Source organism: Lutra lutra, chromosome 16 (assembly GCF_902655055.1).
Source record: "Lutra lutra chromosome 16, mLutLut1.2, whole genome shotgun sequence".
NCBI classification, from domain to species: Eukaryota; Metazoa; Chordata; class Mammalia; order Carnivora; family Mustelidae; genus Lutra; species Lutra lutra.
Window position 1 is genome coordinate 3,066,917 of NC_062293.1, and position 20,600 is coordinate 3,087,516.

The 20,600-nt window shown below is 58.9% G+C and overlaps 1 protein-coding gene across 12 annotated transcripts; it reads right to left on the minus strand.

The window, feature by feature from the left end:
- Nucleotides 1–1,903: 1,903 nt before the first annotated feature.
- C1QTNF1 (C1q and TNF related 1) lies at nt 1,904–20,357 on the minus strand. 12 transcript variants are annotated; one of them, XR_007123264.1, is made up of 5 exons: nt 19,999–20,357; nt 7,013–7,178; nt 4,559–4,698; nt 2,657–3,988; nt 1,904–2,623 (listed from the first exon to the last, which is right to left on the minus strand). XR_007123264.1 is itself a non-coding variant. In XM_047706224.1 (5 exons), exons 1-5 carry the CDS (start codon nt 20,038–20,040, stop codon nt 3,438–3,440), a joined length of 996 nt encoding a protein of 331 aa, XP_047562180.1. In that variant the 5' UTR covers nt 20,041–20,355; the 3' UTR covers nt 1,904–3,437. The 12 variants fall into 12 exon arrangements, 11 of the variants coding, with proteins under 11 accessions (XP_047562180.1, XP_047562181.1, XP_047562183.1 ...); XM_047706224.1 differs by adding an exon at nt 14,547–14,643 and having other exon boundaries at nt 1,904–3,988; nt 19,999–20,355; XM_047706225.1 differs by adding an exon at nt 14,547–14,643 and having other exon boundaries at nt 1,904–3,988; nt 7,013–7,175; nt 19,999–20,352.
- Nucleotides 20,358–20,600: the final 243 nt, after the last annotated feature.

Sequence of the window (20,600 nt, forward strand, 5' to 3'; positions counted from 1 at the left end):
GGGTCATTTGTCAGTCTTGTTTGAGAAAAGTTGATTGAGAACATTTGCCTCTTTTTAATTTTTTTTAATCATTGAGTTGCAAGGGTTCTTAATGTAGTCTAGATATAAGTCCCCTATCAGATGTACGATTTACAAATATTTTCTCCCATTCCATGTTGTCCCTTGACTTTCTTAGTCATGTCCTTTGAAGTCCAGAATTTTAAATTCTGGTGGTGTCCGAGTTATTTACATCCCCTGCATTACTTGGGTTTTGGTGTCACATCTAGGAAACTACCGCCTGATACAAGGTGATGATGATTTACAGCCATACTTTCTCCTCAGCATTTTGTATGTTTAGCCCTTATCTGGAGAACTCTGATCCACTTCGAGATAATTTTTATATGTGATATAAGGTAGGGATGCCATCTGGAGGCATTTGATTTTTTTATTATTTTCTGTTAACTTTTTGTTGTTGTTTTTCCGTGATCTGGGAGAGGGTCTCATTTTATTCCCGTTAGTAAGGCCCCAAAAAACCAGTTTGCCATCCCGCCGTTGCCTTTTCATGCACACACACACACACACGCACACAGATCCCATAGGATGGGGAGTGCACTCCTCACGGCTCCCACCCCAGCTAGTGTCCTGAAAGTTGTAGCATAAACAGTAATCTCCTTTGGCTGAATCACCGGCTGTTTTTAAGCCCTTTTGCTATAACACTAGCATTGGTTTTGCGGGTGAGTTTATCAGGTCTTTTCCAGGAACGGTTTGTCAGGGCCTTACTAGCCGAGGTCAGGGCTTCGTGGAAGGGGCCTGTACAAAGTGAGCAGTTTGGGGCACCTGGATGAAGCTGACCCATTCCTTCCGTGCTTCTTTGGGGAACACCCTCAGCCCCTCCTCCCAGCCGCGTAGAGGCCCTTCCTTCTTGCACGGCTATGGCTCTGTGGGGTCTGCTTTCCATCTTACTGGGAGCAGAATTGCAGTGTCTGCCCGTTCCTGCCTGGCCCCAGCCAGGGCTGAGCACGGGCTGATCCTAGAACCAGGCAAGAGAAGGACGCCTGTTGCTGCCAGCCTGTTGGCACCAGAGGAGCAGAGCAGCCTCCGCACTCCCAGCGAGGCCGGGGCCCAGGCCGCTAACCCAGCTGGCAAGCCGTGAGGAGAAGAGAAAGGAACTCTTCGCTGCTTGAGCGTGAAGGAAGCTCTTGGCAGGGGTGTTCAAGCCTGCAGGTCACTGTAGGAGGTTGAATTGCAGCCCCTCCAAAAGGTACATGCGAGTCCTCGCCCCTGAGACCCATGACTGTGACCTTACTTGGAAATAAAGTCTTGTACCCGTGTCATTAAGGACCTTGCGAGGAGATGCTGGGTTTAGAAGGGGCCCTAAATCCAATGGCAGGTGTCTTAATAAGGGAAAGGCGAGGGAAGTGTGACGGGCAGGAGAAAGAAAGCCACGTGAAGACAGAGACTGTTGTGACTCAGCCACCAACCACGGAATCCCAGGGCCACCGGAGGCCATAAGGAGCAGGGAGGGGTCCTTCCCTACAGACAGGGAGGAAACCTGGCTACGTCAACACCTCCATGTAGAGGTTCTGGACTCTAAAGCTGCAAGAGAATAAATGTGTGTTGTTTCAAGATATCGAGCTTCTGGCCGTTTGTCACGGCAGCCCCGGGACCCTGGCACCCCAGCCCGCCCTCCAGCTGCTCGCTGGCTCTGGGAAGCACCGGGCGCCCAAGGAGACCACATCCAGCTCAGCCTGTACAGCGCGTTCCCGGGAACCACAAGGCAGTTCAGGGCCCATCCTGTGCCCAGCTTTGTCCCCCGGTGCCCCGCGGCAGGCCCCCCGGCTTCCAGCGGACAGTAGGTGGGGTGCGGGGCCGGGGTGAGGAAGGAAGAGGATTTGGTTCAAGGAGCAGACTGAGGAGGCTGTGATGCTGAGACACGTGGCTCAAGTTTAATGTTTTCTGAAAAAGCATTGGGACAGCACGAAGCAGCGGGCAGCACTGGCGGGCCCAGAGAAACACCGTTGTCAAGTCTGACCAGCAGAAGCCCTTCAGAGGGAAGGATGTGCAGACCCCAGACCCGGTGGCCAGGCCCTGGGTGAGCAGAGGGATGGGGTCAAGACCAAGGGTCACTGGGTGGTGGGGAGGAAGGTTCCTGTAGGGGCTTCAGGGCCCGAGCAGGTAGGATGGGGACTCTCGCCCTGGGCGTTGATGGAGAGAAGCAGGGAAGGGCCGCCCGGCAAAAGCCAGCCACAGGCCAGAGCACCAACTCCAGACGGCAGACGTCTACACCCCGCCTCAGAGAGAGGGTTCGGGCTCCCGTGGTTGAGACATGCCTTCTGTCCTGGGCAGAGGGATGGCGCCCCACAGGGCCTCTGAGACAGTAGCTGGGAGCCTTCTAGCTCCTTCCGGCTCTGCCCGGCTCAGGGGCCTAGTGCAAGCCCCTTCCATGTTGTCTCAGGCTGCCGGTCAAAGGGGCCTGGGGAAGAGGCCTGGGACTGCCGAGTGTTGAACCCTCCGGGAAACAGGACTGGGAGATGGTGTGCAAGGAGGTTTGGTAGAAAATAGTATATAACCATGACCCTGCTACAAAACGAAGGTCCCAGTGCCTTCCGTGACAGACCGTCTGGGAGGAGGGACGGCGACCCCTCTGGGAGGCCGACCTGTCTGGGAGGAGGGACACCCTGACAGCAGGGTCACCGGCATGAGGGCCCTGCACAGGGCTCCCGGGCAGCGTGGGGGAGTGGAGCAGAGCCGTGCCAGGATGGACGGCCGGGCCGTGGATATACGGAGCCTTGCTCCCCAGAGAAACATCTGCGGATCCAGAGGCTCCTGAGGTCCCCGGCTGCTGTCAGGAGTCTGTGCGCCCCAGCGAGCCAGCTGCTTCTCTCAACCCAGAGACCCGCGGGCAAGGCCACGGTGCCCCCAGGACGTGGGCGTCAGTCCAGCTGCTGACCAGGAAGGCTCCTCCGCGGCCTAAGAGGGTCCCGCGCCCTCCACCCCATTCTCTGTGGCCCACAGCGTCTACTTCAGGTCTTCTGGAACATGAGAAAACAGCCTCCCCCAGGAGCCGGTGCAGCTGGAGGAGACCCAAAATGCGCACCTCCCTTCCCCACAGGGATTACTTTGCTCCTTTCACAGACTTCAGCATTTCCCTCCGTCTTTCCAGCCACGGGCAACAAGGATGACTCTGGGACACCCTGCCACGTGGCGGCCGGCCCACGGGGTCACCTACGGACTTGTGCACGGAGGACAGCTGGATGCCCCGCCCCGGCAGGTGCCTGCCCGCCGCCGAGCCCACCCGGGAGCCCGCGAGGCCCGCAAGCGCAGCTGCTCCTGCTGCCCCCTTCTGTGGAGGGCGTCGTGTAGGAGGCGGAAGCTGGGGCTGCGGGGCAGGGAAGCCAGGCCTGGGGGGCGGGGTGGGGGGCAGGGAGGCTGCGGCGGGCGCGGCGCGGGCCGGCGGGCTAGGGCTCCGCCGCGGGCTTGACCAGGTAGCCGCTGAAGGTGATGTAGGTGTCGAACTCGTCGCTGAAGATGGCGTTCTCCCGCTCGCCCTTGAAGAGGCGCACCCACACCTCGTCCTGGTCCCGCAGCTCCAGCATCAGGCTCTGGCTCTGCATGATGCTACGGTCGCTCACCTGGGCGTACAGGATCACCACCTCCTCCGCGTTCTTCATGACGTGCAGGTAGGTCTCCTTCTGGTTCCAGGTGTGCACGTTGAGGCTGAAGAAGTAGATGCCCGGCACGTAGCAGTAGAACTTGCCCGTGAACATGTTGAAGTGGCCGTAGAGGTTTACGAACTCCGTGTCGAAGACCAGCGTCTGGTAGTAGTCATTGCTGTGCAGCGGTTTCTTACGGCCCACCGAGAAGGCGGCGTAGTGGTTCTTGCAGCGGTCCCCGGGGGCCCCTATCGACCCCTTCTGCCCTTTGGGGCCCACGTGGCCCCGGGCACCGGCCGAGCCAGTCTTGCCGTACTTGCCTTGCAAGCCGCGGTCTCCCCGGTCACCTTTCTCACCTAAAGGGACAGGAAGACACACGGCGTCAGGCCGGCTGACCCAACCGTGAGGACGGTTCTGTTTTCATCCAGAGGCAATCATTTGTTTTTCCCCCTCTGGAAAGCCCCGGCAGAGAAAAGGGAACACGGGGGTTTGTCCAAAAGCAGCAGGCACTGCGGCCAGCCCACGGCGGACTCGGAGCAAATGAGCAGCTGGTGGCGGGCTCACCCCAGTGCTCTGGGGTGGGACCCGCAGGGCTGGGCCCGGTTATCTGGACCACGGGACTGGGGGCATTTCAGAAGGCCGGGCTGGGGCGGAGGGGGCGGGGCACCGAGCCTCTAAACAAAGGTTAAGGAGGCTCGGGTGCAGCCCCAGGGCTGAGACCCTCTTCCGGCCCTGGTCCCGCGGGCCTCTTTCCAGCCTCTCCTCTTGGCAAGGGGGCAGAGCCTGCACCCCTAGAGGAGGATAGCCTGCCTCTGCGCTGGCAATGTGGGAGCCGCCTACACCCGCTGCCTCTTCTCCCCGCTCAGCACAGAGCAACCCCACCTCCCGTCCATGGGAAGGTCCCCTTGGCTTCACGGCCATCTGACCTTTCAAGATGGTGATGTTGATCTGTGGCACGGGGATAGCCTGGTACACGGGGGTACCAGGGTCACAGCAGCGGAAGCACGGGGAAGCTGCGGCCTCCTCCCCCCGCCTGGGGCTGTGCTTTTCATGGTTTTCTTCATCCCTAAGGGAATAAAGGCGGTACAGGGAAAGCCATGAGCTCTCCGAGCTGGGACTTCCCCTCACGCCTGCAGCCAGAGGGTCTGGTCTACCTGCATGCCTTCCCTCTGTCCTGGAAGTGCCAGACAGCGTTCACTTTCCCAGGACAGGGACAGTCTTGGCTCTGGGCAAGCTCTGGGACCCTCCAGGAAGTTTCAGCAAAAGCTCTGCCTTCTGGTCATGCCAGTACTCGTAATGGAAACAATGAGTACAAAAACACCAATAATTTGAGGCCCCCCCCGAAACGCAGTCTGCTTGGAGAGGCGTGCTCTTCCGGGAGGGGTTTCAGATGATGTGTGACCAAGCCACGGGTCCCCTTCATGCGATGTCCAGAAGCTAGGACGTTAAGATGACTCATTTGTAAATGCAAGGGCTCAGCTCCGTCTTCAGGATTCCCTTGAGCTGCCGTGTTGGCGGCTGGACACTCCCCTCTGCTGTTTACTACCCACCCCTGAAGGACCGCAGGGCGGGCGGGGTGGCCGCTGGCGGCGGCTCCATGCTGCCACCTTGTGGCACCGCACTGTGCTGCACGGGCTCTTTCTGGCTCCCGCCCTAGAGCCTGGACATCTCAGAGACAGTCCCTCCTTCTCTGTGGCCGCTTCCTTCTCTACCTCTGCTCCTGCTCTTAAACCCCAGACAATCCAGGAAATGGATCTGTACCCCCTAAACACAGGCCTCCGAGGTGGTCCCCCACCTCTCGCCGGAAGTCTCCATCGATGGTCTGCAAGTTGATGTGTCCAAAAGTGTCGGCCCGTCACTCTGCCCCTGGAACCTTCTCTTTCCAAACCCTTCACGGCGCCATCACCAGTCGCCCAGAATGGACCCTCGGGTTCATTCAAGAGGCTTCTCTGGGCTCACGACCACGTTCTGAGGATCCCGGGGTCAGCCCCACCCCCCCACGAAGGCACTTGCAGAAGCTGGGCCCTCGGGCCTACCCATCTCTGGGGGACCATTGCCATTCTGACTGCTCTCCTGGAATCCACCCCTTTCCACACCTCCCATCCCTCTTGTTCTCTGCCTCCTCCAACGCTCTTTCTGGAACGTCATGATATCGAACCCTCCCCGTGACATCCCCACCCCCTCATGATAATCCCTCGTGACTCCCTGTAGGATTAAGTGCACGAGAGACCCTTTCCCATCAGGCTCATCTCCCCTCCCCTTCCTACCCTCTAGCACCAGCTCCACTACCCCAGGCCCACCTGGCATGGTCACACCCTCCTTCGGCACTTGGGATGCTCCCCAGGCCCAGGTATCCTTCAAGATGGGGATACTCCTGTGCTCAGTCTCTCCCACCTCCCCCACCGCCCCCAGCACTGCGGGCACACCTGTACTGCAGAGCCTTCCTCCGTGCTCTGGCTCATGTGTGTCTGCATCCCCACAGCCTCAGAGTCCCTGGAGGCCAGAACTGTCATTCGTGCGTTCCTCCGGTGCCCCCCAGATGGCCAGATCGAGAGTGGGCACTCGGTGTTCATTGAATGAAAAGTGAGGAGAGGAGGAAGAGGAGGGGGAAGGGGAGGAGGGTGAGGAGATGATGGATGTCAGCGTGTCTCATATCACACTGAAGATAGCCTGAAGCCTTGGGTATCAAGTCAGCCCAAAACTCAAAATAATGAAGAAATTCAAAGCGTCAGCCTAGCTCCCAGGTGTCTAGGACCTCACATTCGATGAGTGACAGTTTCCCGAGCAATCCTAAGCATTCTGTGCCTCCTTACAAAATACTCCAGATAGCCTGAAGTCTCTGTTCTCGAAGGTCATATCCATGAAGACGATGCCACTCAGGAGACATCATGACTTTCTGAGAAAAGCACCCCCTTCTCTGCCGGCCCTCGGCAGTCCTCTCCCGCCCGCAGCCTGATCAGATGGTAAGGGTCCCTGGGCCAGCTCACGGCTGCGTCCCTGCCTATACCTGTAGGTAGCACTCAGAGCCCTGAAGATATTCTCGAAGGACAAAACTAGGATAGAAGGACAAATGGAGGGCGGGGGAGGGTGCAGTTTGGGGGAACTTTACCAAGGATGTAGCTGCAAAACCTTACAGAAACCCAATCCCTTTGGGTTAGAACAAGATGGGTCACCACCCTCAGTTTCAGATAAGGCCCTGGGGTCACCAAGAGGAGAAACGGCAGGTCTGTCCTCTGGGACCAGTGTGTGCAAGGACCCTTCCTCAGCCTCGGCTATGGCCCCTTCGCATCCAGCCCTGAACGAACCCTCTGGGGTGCCCTGGACCCCAGGCTCCACCCACCGAGCCCGAGCTCCTGCCTGCGCACCTCCCCGTCTCTCACCTCACAGCGTGGTCCAGCGGCAGCTCCTTGATCCCCTCCTGCTCCGGCGGCTCCTGGAGACCACGTGGCACACGGCCCAGCACCGGGCCACAGGCGAAGGCCAGCAACAGGCCACCTGCCAGCACGAGTCTCAGTCCCCGGGAGCCCATCGTCCCGCCGGTGCCTGCTGGGAAACACACCCAGGGAAGGACTCGGGCTGGGGCGGGCCCTGCAGAGCAGCAAGCCCGAGCTGGGTCCTGACCCACGAACCCCAGAAGGCTTCAGCCACTGCAGCTTCAGGGAGGCCGACCACGTGCACCTGCACTCACGCTCACACACATCCGCACGTTCTCCCCACGCTCGTCCGTGCACACTCACACGTTCATACTCTCAACACACATGTGCCGCGTGCACACTCGCACACCTACATAGTCTCACACCGCCGCACGTGTGTGCACACGCACGTGCACAGCCACGTGCTGCCCCTGGGCTGGCGCCAGAGCTCTCGAGGGAAGCCCTGGACAGGCCCTCAGCCGGTACTGAGAACAGTCCTTCCAGAAAGACGTGTCCACTGTGGGTCCCCGGGGAGCCCCTTCAGGGGCAGTGCCTGGACTTCAAATAGGCACAGCATCCCACCCCTTTCCACGGCTAGAGGCGTCTCCCCCAGCCAACCCGGGGAGCCTCTTCTGCCGTCTGGCATCGGCAGCCCCGCGTGCCTGGCTGTTTCGGGCGGGCAGGGAAACGTCCCCGCTGCGGGGGTCGGTAACTGGTCAATCCCAACCCATCTTGGGATGGTTCAACACCTCGCAGGCCTAGCGGGGACACCAGTCCAACCCTCTCAGCAGCCCAGGGAGGGACGGAGGTCTAGGGGAGGAAGAACCACCGCGCTTGAATGCAGGTTACCAGCGGGGTCCAGGTTGCTACTGAGAGGCGTATCTCGAAAGGAATTAAAGGAAAATATCTGATTGTCCCTTAACTCCTCTTTTATGTTTAAGGACAGTTAAATCCCGAGACGATTTCTTCCTCTGGTCAGTAATAGTCTACGCAAATGATAGTCTATGCAATCCTTCCATTGGCTGGGGGAGGCCACGGGCTGCCCTCAAACACCCGTCACTCAGAGAACTTCTAGCTGGTGCGGCATGGCCTTAGAGCTCCGTAGGTCAAATTTTGGGCTTTGTTTTTCACTCTGCACGTCGGTGGGCTCGCTGCTGTAGCACTGGAGAGAGGCTGTCCTGGGAGCCCTCCCTGCCGGAGCCCCCGTGCCAAGTCAGAAGAGCGTGGGGGAGGCAGAGAGCTGGGAACCCGAGGCCTGGGACAGAAACAGCGGGAGCCAGAGGCTCTCTGGATGGATCCTCAGACACGTGCTGAGCCTCTGAGCTGGGGAGGCCGCCTCCCCAGAAACCCCCTCCTCCCTTGTCACCCACACCTCCACTGGGTCTTCAGTTCTCTGCATGGAGTGGATCAGCGGGGCCTCCCTAAGTCTAGGCTCTGTACCAACCAACCATCCCTCCTAAGCATCAGGACCCAGAGACCTGCCCAGTGGCCAAGAGACTACTTGGACCAGCAACCCCCCAACTCAATCTCTACTATTCGTGTTTATGTGAATTTATAAAATATGTATTAAAGTTATCTACCTATCCATCCATCCATCCATCCATCCATCATTTCTCCTTGGCAGAGCATGGGTAGGTGACACCCTAGTCTGTCCCCACTCTTTAGCAACCTTGTACAGCACGCCTCAACCTGTGCTCAAGCTCCCTGCTTTGCAAACTTTCACGTACACACATACCACCTGGGAAATCTGGTTAAAATGCAGATTCTGATTCAGTGGGTCTGGGACAGGGCCTCGAGGGTCTGCATTCACAGAAAGTCCCAGGCACTGCCAGTTCTCCGCCTCGGACCATACTTTCGAGCCCCGCTTCCAGCCCCTCCCCTAAACTCCTGGCATCTGTCCACCCGCACACACCCTGCCCCCTGCCCAGGAGTTCCCATCCTCTTCCTCTCTTCTATTAAAAACCAGCCTCGTAGGACCCACAGCCCCCCCTCCACCCCCCACCAAGTACAATGCTGAGTCTCCCGGAATCATCTCAATTGACCCTTCTGATCTCGTAAGTCAGGGTTAGGTCTGAGAACATTTCCTCAGTCGTCATTCTTACCCCCCGCCCCCCACAGCAGCCTCAGCAGGGCCTGCGGTGAATCCTTCAAGGAGACAACATTCATTCATTATTATACCGAACTCACAAACAAGGAAACAGAGATGTGGAGAAGTTAGTTCATCAGCCTCAGACCACCCCACCGGTAAGCCGGGGCTGGAGGAGGGCGGTGGACTTGACCTCAGCTGGCTTCCATCGATCCCATCAGTATCCTACCCAGTCCTCAAGACCCAGTTCAGGCGCCTCCTCTTCCTCCCGAGGCCTTCCCAGTCCCTCAGCTGCCAAAACCTCTCCATCCTCCTTTCAGATTTTGTTTTTCCGGTTGCCTCGTCCTGCCGTGTTTTGCTTGGCTGGTAAGACTGCACAGCAGACCCTGACCTCCTGGTCTTGCTCCTCTTGGACCCGCCGAGCGTCCCGCAGCACCCTGAATTTGGTCGCTCCTCGACAAATGTTTGTGATGTGGGATTTTCTAAAGTTGTTTATTTCCCCTTTTCTGTATTTCCTCTGTTTTTCCTTGGCACCTCAATAATGACTCTTTTCTCCCCCCGCCTTGAGATGCCAGGCTTGCATCACTTGAAAGAAAAAGAAGTTTTCCTTTCTTCAAACATTTTTCTTTCCTGAATCCAAAGTAATATATATTCATTTTGGAAAAGTCGGGAAGGAGCCACAAACACACATGAATCGGATTCTGTCGTCCCCAGGGTTTCTCGACCTCCACACGCCTGGCGTTTGGGGCTGACTCACTGTTGTGGGAGCTTGTCTTGTGCATTGCAAGAAATTTATCAGCCACCCCGACTCCATGCCCTGTATCCTACTGACAACCCCGCCCCAGTTGGGACAGCCAAAAACACCTCTGGGCTTTGCTGCACGTACGCTGGGAAGGCAGAATTCCCCCTGGCTGAGGCTCAGGGTTCGACCCCCGACAGGAGCACCACTTGGCATGTTGGTCTGTCTCCTCCTACATAAGAAGGGATTTTCCTGACCTCGATCAGAAGCATTGGGAACCGGGGCCTTCGGGGTGATGGGATGAGTGGGGTGGACCCAGCAAGGAGTCAGAGGCACCAGGCTGGCAAAGTGAACGGCGACAGAGGGTGCTGGGTTCTTCTCAAGAACCTCCTTTTCGGGGCCAAAGCAAACCCTGAGTGAAGTCTTTCCTTCTCCAAAAATATCTGAAGAGTCATTTTACCAAGACCCACAGAAACGCCAGCATCATGACATTATGATCTTTGTAGTCACTTTCGGGCAAAAACAGCATTGCCCAACATCCAACCAAATTTGGCTCCAAATCACTTTTAGCGATTTCCAGTGAAATGAAGTCACCTACAGAGGCCAAGGCTTTGCCCCCCCAGGAAGGTCGCTCAGAAGACCACGCTGCTCCCAGCAAAGGTGGGGCAGGGAAGACTCCCCCCGCCAGGACTTCTCCGCCGGTGCTGTGTAACCCTCACCATCTGGCCCACACGGTCCAGCCTCCAGGCTGCCTTGCGGTCAAGGCATCTGAGGCCAATTACAACGTGACTCAAGTTCCTGACTTGTCTTTCTCAAACGTAGTGAAGAAATTCATTTGCCGAATCCCATGGCCACTCCACGGACACCTTTTTCCTCCTACTCCCTGCCCCACAAGGCCCGCCGCCCTCGGCCGCTCTCCCCTTGGCGCTCCCCTCTGCTTCAGCTTAACCTCCCCCCAACAAGGAAGAACCCCCTTTGCAGGACTGGAGGGGTGCCAGAGGGGGAGCTGGGCCACTTACAGGGTCAGAGAACGCGTCCTCGTTAATAACCGGCATCCCTCCTCTGACCTTTTCTGGACGCGGGGTGAAACCTTCAAGGTGACAGTCTTCAGACCCATACTGCAGTTCCCCGGCGTCCGTCTGAGATCCGTCCCACCCCCGTCCATGCTGCCCTGCCTGGGATCAGCCAGGAAACTTCTAGAGCCCGGTTGCCACATGTCTGCCTTTGTCCGTGATGCCACACCCAGACCAGGGCCATCTGGCAAAAGCATTTACAAACATGGTTTTCCCTCTTCCTTAATCCTCAGCGGATGACCAGCTGTTCTGGGAGGCAAGAAGCCTAGAATCTCCCTGGATTAGAAGCAGCTTAGAAGACAAGCCGTTCCCTCCCTCTCACCAGAACATCTTGCACGGGCCTGGCTCCCCGAAGACCCATGATGTGCCCGGCCTTGTGTCGGAGCTCGGGAGGGAGAGATCCTGACAGAAACTAAACTCCCTCCCTGACCTCGAGAAGATGACCGTCCAGTGACGAGACGACGGGTGCTGGATCGCGGCTCAAGACAGTAGAGCGAACACGAGAGCAAGGTGGTGAGCGGGTAACGAAGCTTCGAGGCCTTCTCGGTCCAGGAGACGGCCTCTGGGCCACGTGCCTTTCAATTTAAACCAATTAAATAAAACGAAATTCGAAGCTGAGGGCCTCGACCACACCAGCTGGATCCTGAGCCATGGGGGCGGTCATCAGCGGCCGCCCTGGTGGACAGCACGGGACAGAGCGTTCCGATCACGGCTGGGAGGGCTGTGGGACCAGATGGCATCAGCGGGGGAGGAAGCCGGGCTAAGCACAAGCAGCCAGCCAGGAATCTGGGAGTCATTTGGGCTCCTTCCTCTCCTGCGTCCAGGCCACATCGGAGCAGTCACCCACCCCCTTTAATACCTCCTGAAGGTCTCTCCTCATTTCCGCCCTTTGCCTCTACGTGATGCTTTCCAGGAGCTCTGGCTGGGGCCCAGACCTCAATACACCCAAGACAAATATCTTTGTCTGGCTTTTCTAGGGTCTGGACGTTACCCGAAAATCTTACGCGTGGCTCCCGCGGAAGTTTGGCATAAGACAGGACTTTTCTCCTACACCTAATGGCTTCGAGGCCAAGAATGCAACTCAGCGTGGCATGGGATCCCTCCTTGTTTCCACGTGGCATCAACTGCGCTCCCACAGCCGGGGCCCCCTCTGCACACCCGCTCCCACCACCTCCCGCTCCCCGGTGTCCTCCGAGCCAGAAAGGAAACTCCAAGGCTGCCCCTCTCTCTGCTCTGACATCTGGGGGAACTCTCCCACGGGGGAGCTCAGAACTCTCCAGCTGTCCCAGGAAGCCTGCTCGGGTTAGGTCCCGGGGTGCCCAGGAAGGAGAGAGCGCCGTGTTGGGGTGTCCCTCTGGCCCTAATGAGCATCACGTGACCCCTGCTTTCCTTCCCCAGAAGCCATTCATCACACTAACTTTCCTCTTACCAGACTCCTCTGGTGACAGGAAGGAGGGAGGCCAAGGGACTTCTAGGTGATGAACAACGTTTGCTCACCGATTCCAGAAGCCCACCGAAGATCTAATTTCCCCTTCTATAGTCGGACAGCACAGCTGGCCCCAGACCCTCCCTGCTTCCCCCCATCCCACCCACCCCACCCTGTAAAGGAGGCAGCAGTGGGAGCGCGAGGACCCCTTATTAAAGGGACTACGGTCGGTTCGTGCCTGGAGCCCATGCCACTTGCTGAATCTCTCTTTTCCCTTCTCCAGGGAGCTTCTGTCTGGCTTAGAGAAGAAGGATATTTTTCTTAAGGTTTTGGTGCTTATTTGGTGACCTCCAAAGCACACGGCCAGGGATGGAGATGGAGTCTTTTGGGGGCTACTTCCTAGTTAATAAGCAAGGGCTCCCTCTTCCCTGCCTAGCAGAGACACCTGGTTCGGGACAGAACAGTACAGAAAAGAGAAGGCAAGAAGTAACCCCCCCATCCTAAAACATCTCCATCTCTCCTGGGACAACGGGGCCTTGGCAAGGAAAGGCTCACCTGGCTTCTGCCCCTGCCCGGCAAACAGCGGGACCACGTGGGCTGCAGGCGTCGGGCCTCCGGGGGCACCTGGCCAGCCCAGCCTCTCCAGCTCCGAGTCGGTCCCGGTGCAAACAAAGACCTCCTTGACTAGAGCACTGTCCTTAGATCACCTCCCAGCTGCCAGGCCTTGGGCTGCAGGCTCGCCCCTGCTTTGAGAACTGCCGGGGAGAGAAGAGCCCCCGACAGCTCGTGCCTTGCCGTGAGCCTGCTCTGCAGGTGGCCTGGCCCAGGGCCCACTTCCCCACAGTGGGGACGCCCTCGGGCCTGACTGCTCCGGAGACAGAGGGAGGGGAGAAGCCGGGGAATGCCACCGCCCGCGCCCGTCCCTTTACAAGCTGTACTAGTGTCTTCCATTCTGGGGCCTAGACATCACCCCAACATCTCACAGACACCCCCGAGGAAGCATGGCAGAAGATAGAACGTTGTCCCACACCAAGTGGCTTCTCAGTCATGAATATAATTTAGCTCAGCGTGCAAACAGTACCAGGCTGGCCTCCTTCTCTTTGGTCCCCGCTCCGGCTCAGCCTATCCCCCAGCATCTGTCCTTTACCGTCTCCGCCTCAGACACCGGTTTCTCCCAGGCTGTGGCCTTGGCCATCAGCTCCTCCCTTTTCGAAACACACTTTTCTGTCACTTTCTACAGTGACAGCTCCCCAGTCCTTGTCCCCACGCCGGCCTGGCTGAGGAGTGATTGGCCCATGCCCCCCAGAACAATGTGGCCACTAGCCCCTGGGGCCAGTTAAATTTGTTAAAATTAAGCAAAATGAAGAATTTGGTTCTCAGCCACACCAGGACGAGGTAGGGGGCTGCCCTCTCGGACAGCACCGCTGGAAAACATTTCCATGATGGCAGAAATTTCCATGAGACAGCTCGGGTTATCTGTCTTCTGAACACTGCTCTCCGCTCGGACCCCTGCTCTCCCACCTCGAACCCCATTTAACTCTGCTCCTGTCCCCACCATACCTGCTTCTGAGGCTACAGCCACTGCCCGCTCACACGGGGGCCCCAGGCCAGAAATCTAGGGGCCACGCAGACCCTGCCTCTCATGCACCTGTCACCTCTCATCCGTCACCCAGCCTCCCGAAGGCCTCCGGTCCTCTCCTCCCCGGCCCGTCACCTCTTCTCAGCCCCCCGATGCTCTGTCTCTCCTCTGTCCTCCCATCTGCTCACCAGAGGCACCTGGCGGAACTGCCAATGCGAATTCCACCCGGGGCTTAAGAGGCTTCCCGTGACAACAGGAAAAATGTCTAAACCTGCAGCTTCACCACCAGGCTTCTGCCTTGCCTCTGGCCACGTCGCCGCCCCACTCCAGCCATCTGGAGCTGCTCACCGCTCTGCTCCCAGCCCCAGCACCCGCCGCAGGCTCTCCTCCGTCTGTCCCTTCCCCCAACACCTTCTCCAGCCAGCATGTGCTCTTCAGAGCCCAGCCCGAGGGCACCCCTCCAGGAAGGCACTGCCCCAGCATCCGGTGGCTTTAGCCCCTCACACCAGGAGCCCCTCCCAGGGAGCTGTGTCTGCTGTCCCGTGTGTCCCCAGCGTCGGATGTCTGATGTCCCACCCTGATGGAACTCCGCACTCACCTTTCTGCAAAGCCAACGTGCAAACAGGACTCCAGGATCCCACACTTCTTGCTAGGGCCTCAGGGCGTTCAAATCTCCCTCTAGCTCCTGGGGGGGGCTATTTGGGGAGAGAGGAGGGAAGGGGGGAGAGTGACCCAGGGTGGGCTCTGGAGTGCCGTGGTCGCAAGGCTGAATCCTGGCGTGGCCATCCAGTCATCTTGCCCTCTTATCTGCGCTCAGAAAGTCTACTTCCTAAGGGCTATGACCCCTTGCCTCCATTACCAAGGTCACAAGTCACCTAACCAGGAGAAGCGCGCTTTGTGGAAAGGCAAGTAAATAAGTAAATAAGCACCTGGGGGGAGGGGAAGCTCCAGACTGTAGTGCCAATTAGCGACCTCGGTTCAGAGATGCCTCTCCGCTAATCAGAGAGATCTCCCCGACGAGTGAAGGCTGAGTCGAAAACACACACACACCAGCGCACGTCCGTGCACCCGGCCGCCGAGATCTGATCGGCCACCCACCTGGCCACCAACAGCAATTATCCCCGGGGTGATGAAAATAGGCATGTTTGCCATTTTCTTATTTTGGCTTCTCTGATGTTTTTCCTCTCTAGCAGGCACATACTTTTTTGCATTAAGTACACACTATTTTCCACTTAGAACAATGACGAGTGAACCCCACCCTGGGGACTCAGAGAGCATTTTGTGTATCGCAGGGGATCAGACTCCAAGTGAAGAGAAGGAGGGACTTGGGGACAAGCAGGGCCGCCTGGAGTGTAAACTCCAAGTACTGAGCTGGGGGCTGGGGGCACAGTGCAGTAAGAAGGAGATACAGCCTCCCCACCTCGGCCCCCCTAGGGGAGCAGAACCCCTGGAGTTACCACGGGTATGGGTTAGGCCAGGGAGGGCCACCTAACTTGGACCAGAGCCAGGCCTGGTGGAGAAATCACTGTTTCCTAGGAGGGGGGATTTTTTCTGTCCTTGACACGCCTTTCGCTGGTGGTACTTGCCGCGGAGTCCGTGGGACCAAGGAAGCCAAGTCCTTGAGCCCATCCTTGGGAACCTTATGCAACGGCCTGGGAGTTAATGAGCCCAGGAGCAGCCCCGTCATTGGCAGAAGTTCCCTACGACCGTTGACTTAGGCTCCTGCCTTTCTGGGCATCCACCTGCGTTGCTCCCTGGGCAGGAGCTGAACAGTGGCCGTGGCGTTTGGCCCCGAGGAATTTATCCGCCAGCCAAGCCCTTCCATTAATGCACATTCAGCCGACGACTGAGCACCTATGTCGGGCACGGCATGGGGCATGGGCGTCCATGACAACCATGGTCCCTGAAGCCACGTGCTAAGATCTCCCTGTCCCAGGCTGCCACCTTAAACCCCACCCCCCTCCCAGTTGAATTCCTTTGGATTTAGGCACAAAATCACCAGGAAACACCCCCACCCCACCCCTTCTCTCAAAATGTCAGCCCATTGAATGCGCATTTTGAGAGCCTTGCTGTCACAGGGTAGAGACACACAGCCCACTGGGGAGCTCCGAAAAGGAGAAGGAGGGGGAAGCCCACACCCGGCCCCCAGTGCACTCCGAGAACGCTGGGTTGCGGAGAGACCCATGGCCAAGCACCGCTAGCAGGAACCAAAGGTGTACAGAATTGGCATGGGGCAGCATAGGTGCTCTGTGTCTGCCCATCCCCGGGGGTCTGCCTGGGGGTCAGGCTTAGGAGGAGCCTCCAGCGGGGGCTCCTGCAGAGAAGGAGCTGAAACTGGAGAATGTGGGAGCAAAGAAGGGAACGCAGAGGGGAAGGTGGTCTAGGGCCCCGCTCCCCTCCCCAGCGGCCCGGGACTAGCTCTGCGTGCCCTTCAGGCCTCCTTCTCAGGGGCTCGTCTAGCCAAGCCCATGGCCACTTCACAGAGCCATGTGTCTTGCTCTCATGGCTGTGTCCTCGTGGGGAAGGAGGGAATCCGGAATGCCAAAAGACCTGAGAGCCCCCAGGCCATCCCCAAACCCACCCAGACCCACCCATCTCTCACCGGAACCCACTTCTAGACTCCTCGCAAGGAGAAAGGGCCTGAGTGTTTCTGCGCACACCCCATTCCCCGAGTCCCCAGACCAGCCCCAGAAACCTGCAGGGCAAAGTCGCAGGGCCCAGCCCGACTTCTGGCACGCCCTCGTCTGCAAATCCGCCAGGGCTGGCAGCTCTCCCAGGCAAGGTCTTCTTACTTCCCTGGTGCCCAGGGTAGAGGGCGGCTGCTAACCAGATGGTCCCACTTGGGGTGGGTGTGCAACCCCAGGCAAAGGTTTTGGGGGATTCCGCAAGTATGGCTTTAACAGGGGCCAGCAACAGCCTTTGACCGAGCCCCAGGCACCAAGGACTTGACTTCCCCACTCCCCCAACTCTCCCACTGCCTTCCCCGCCCGTCCGCCTCTTTTCCCATCCTCCCGTCCCATCCAGCCTCCCCGCCTGCGGTCTCCAGCTCTGCTCCATCTTGTTTCAAGGAAAATTCCTACAGGAGCCAGGGAGATGGTCAGACCCTAGGCCCAGCCTGGCCCACGGCCATCCCGACAGCCATCCTGGACAGGGCGGGACGCCCCCGGAGGACTGGCTGGACGCCCCCGGAGGAGCTGGAGAAGAGGCTGACTCCAGGGGCCTGCAGGGCAAGCCAGAGACACCCCGGTGGGCAGTAGGGGGCCTCCGTGCCTCTGCCCACACCCGTCCCACTTTAAGCCCGGTCCTGGAAAGAAGCATGGGTGAGGATAAGAGGCTAAAAAGATGCTGGGAGCTCTTGTCTCCTGCTCACGGGACCACTCCATTGTCACAGCAGAAGCCCACAGCCGAGCTTGCGGAGCGGGAAGGGAGCCGGCAAGCCCGCTTCTCCACATCTGTGTCAGAACACAGGGCCGACCTGCCGGGCCGAGAACCCAGGCACAGATCCCCTGGCAGGGCCCCGAGAGTCCCAAGTCCCAGGCTTGCTGGGTTGCCCCGAGAGAGTGGGCCAAAGCACCTTGTGCAGGCTTTGATGATTCTTTTCCAGATTGTTCTCCAAGTGGGCAGACCGAGTGTGGAGTCAGGGGGACACCCACGGTCCTGTCCAGGGACTGCCTTGTCTCACTTGACTTTAAGAAAGAGAAGACAGATTTCAGCAGGTAAAAACAGGAAGAAAAAAAAATTAATAACCCTAGGCCCACGCAGTAGTTACACCACCAAGACGAAGCGCGGGGGCGGGGGCATCACCTCCACGTAAATATCCAAGGGCTCTCAGGGCCGGAGGCGAGGCTGCTTCTGAAATGCCCATTTTCCTCGCCCATTTTCCTCTCCGGTGGCTCGGTAACATGGCCTCAGGCACGAGCACCCTTCCACTCTTCTTCCCTTTGTGAGCCATTGCCGCCCCCCGGGGGCCCTGGAGTCTCAGCCGCCCCCAGTTCTAGGACAGGGTCCCCCGCACGGGGCCAGTCTCAGCAGACAGAGCCCCAAGGGCAAGCTCGTGTCCGGTGAGGACGCCCAGCAGCACGACTGTATCTACAAAATTCTTTTCATCTTTGTTTTGATGGGTGAAGTTCAGTGCCAGAATATTTGGTTTATGAATCATGCTAATTACAGCTTGGGGGGAGGAGGGCTGGAGGCACCAGGAAGAACAACAGAAAGAACCATGTTCTGAAAAAAATTATGCTGTGCTGGTTGCCCTGAATAGGGAGGTTTACATCCCAGGAATGAAGAGGGAGCTGGCTGTGCGCCTCTCTGGGACCATGTCAGCTTCTCACCACCCACCTGCGCGGGCGCCCCTCGCTGGCTGGCTGCACCTGTCTCTCTGGCCGGGGGGCAGCCCCCCAACACCTCCTGCACCCGCATCTCTCTGTCTCCCTGACCTCTTGCTCACGGGAAGCACTGCCCTTGGCATCATAAGAGGCTCAAGATGGGAGAGGGAGGAGGCCAAGAATAGGAGGAGAGGGTGGGGTCCCTGGGAAACAGTACCCAGCTGTCCTTCCTGCCCCCGGGCGCTTTCTCCCCGGATAACTGGGAGGCAGATCAGCCTTCGCTCGGAGAGCTGTTGACCCTTGAGCAAGTTTCACTCCTTCTCCGGGCACTGAGATGCCGGCCTTCCAAGGGGATCCTCCGCGAGTGTGCGTGGGCCAGTCAGGAGCCTCTCTGAGCTCTTCAGCACTGAGAGTGCCACTGATAGGATCTATGGGAATTGAATCCGCATCTGCCCAGCGCCTGCCGTGCGGGACACACACGCACACGCGCGTGCACACACAGCACTCACCTCAAGCTCCTCTCAGCTCTCAGGTCGAGAGGGAGAGTGGGGAAGGGAGACGGGACAGGATAACTCAAGCCTCAGCCCCCATCGCCCCTTCCTCTTCTCGCCGGTGGGGACACGGAGCAGGCCTCTCCCTGCAGCACACAACCGTCAAGTGCATCTGTTTGCAACCTCACATGTGGGACTGACTGCGTGCTTTCCTGCCCTATAAAAAGCAAAGGCCTGGCAGCCCTGGAGGACCTCACATCCTCCCCTGGGGACCCAGGATGTAGCTAGTGGTTGAGAAAACTCAGTTTCTCAGGACACGCCTCATCTCCAAAGCTCGGAAAGCAGCAGCTCCAGTGTGTGGCACTAACCTCCATTCCTGGAAACTCTGTGAGATGGAAGAGCCCGACCAGTCACAGAGGGAGGCCGCTCCCTCCCTCCCTTCCAAGTGGACGGAGAGGGCCCATACATGCCCCCAGAGGACACGGGGCTGCCCAGGAGTCAGCACGTTAGGAACCAGCCTAACACAATGTGGGTGCCCGGGGCAAGTGGGAATCACACCCGTCCCTGTGGAATGCCTAGAACAACAGAGCAGTACGTGGGGTCTCGACACAGAGGTCCAGAGGCTCACGGGCCCAGATGACTCGGTCCCAGGCCAGGGATGGTTCTCGAGTGGTTCGGGAAGCTCAGGAGGGTCCCCAGGGAAAGGGACATGATATTCCCCTGTCCACGCTGAATCCCCTCCAGGAACACCAAGGCCATTAGATGCGGAAGCCAAAGTCAGCATTTCCTGTTTTGTATGAGGTCCAAATGGGCCCCCAGCAGGGCTGGGCAAACCTGTCTCTGAGGTGATCCAGGCAGTATCGGGGTTGGGGACCCCACCTGGGACGGAGGGCCCTGGGTACCATTCCTTTTCCTCTCATGCCCAGAGAAGGGTGCAGCGGGATACACAGTCCACAAAGAAGAGGCAGGCACAATCATTCCTGACAGCATCCAGCCGCCACAGAGCCCCGGCTCCCCGGTCCCAGCGGGAGACAGAGCCCCCGCCCCCCGCCCGCATGGTACATCCCGGCGCCCGCAGGACCAGCCCCGCAGCTCCCAGGCTTTCTGCCCCTTGCCACCACTGCCACCCCGGCCCCTCCCACTCTGCTCTGGCAACCACCGCGCCAAAGCGCCGGCCCGGAGCAGGAGCAGAGCAGCCCTGCGTCCCATCCCACCCGCTGGAGCCCCCACCTACCTCCAGCCCGCGTCCTGCAACGGCCTCTCGGGCTTGGAGCATCTCCCGGCGGCGGGGCCTCCTCCCAGCCAGGTCGCGGGAAGAGCAGACTTGTCAGAGGAGAGAGCCAGGAGGACGGAAAAAGTCCTCTGGGAAGAAGGTGCAGAGGGGGGTGGGTGCAGGCAGCAGCGGGTCCCCTGCCTTCCCGGCACGGCACCGTGACCTCCTCCGGTCCAACGTCTCTCTGGCCAGAAGCGGAAGCGCGGTTTCTCGAAAGTAAGGGAAGAGACAAGAAAGCGGGACAGACTCGTAAAGAGCAAACCCCAGCCAGATGTGAGCAGGGCGCCGAGCCTCCAACGCTCCCAGCGCACATTATCCAAACAGCAGCCGCTGAGGATTAACTGTGTGGTGCCCGCGGGCAGGGGAGAGCCGCACTGCCCTCCTCCTGGCCACCCTGGGGAGCCGGCCCAGCCTGGGGGGCACGGGGGACCCATCCCAGCCTCTGGAGGTCCTTCCAGGTGTGGGGGCGGCTGGGGGTCCAGGACAAAGAGGGTAGGGGCCCCCGAGTTGCTGGGTCGTAGGGGATGGGTTTCTAGGAGCCCAGGGGGCACTTGTTGCCAAGG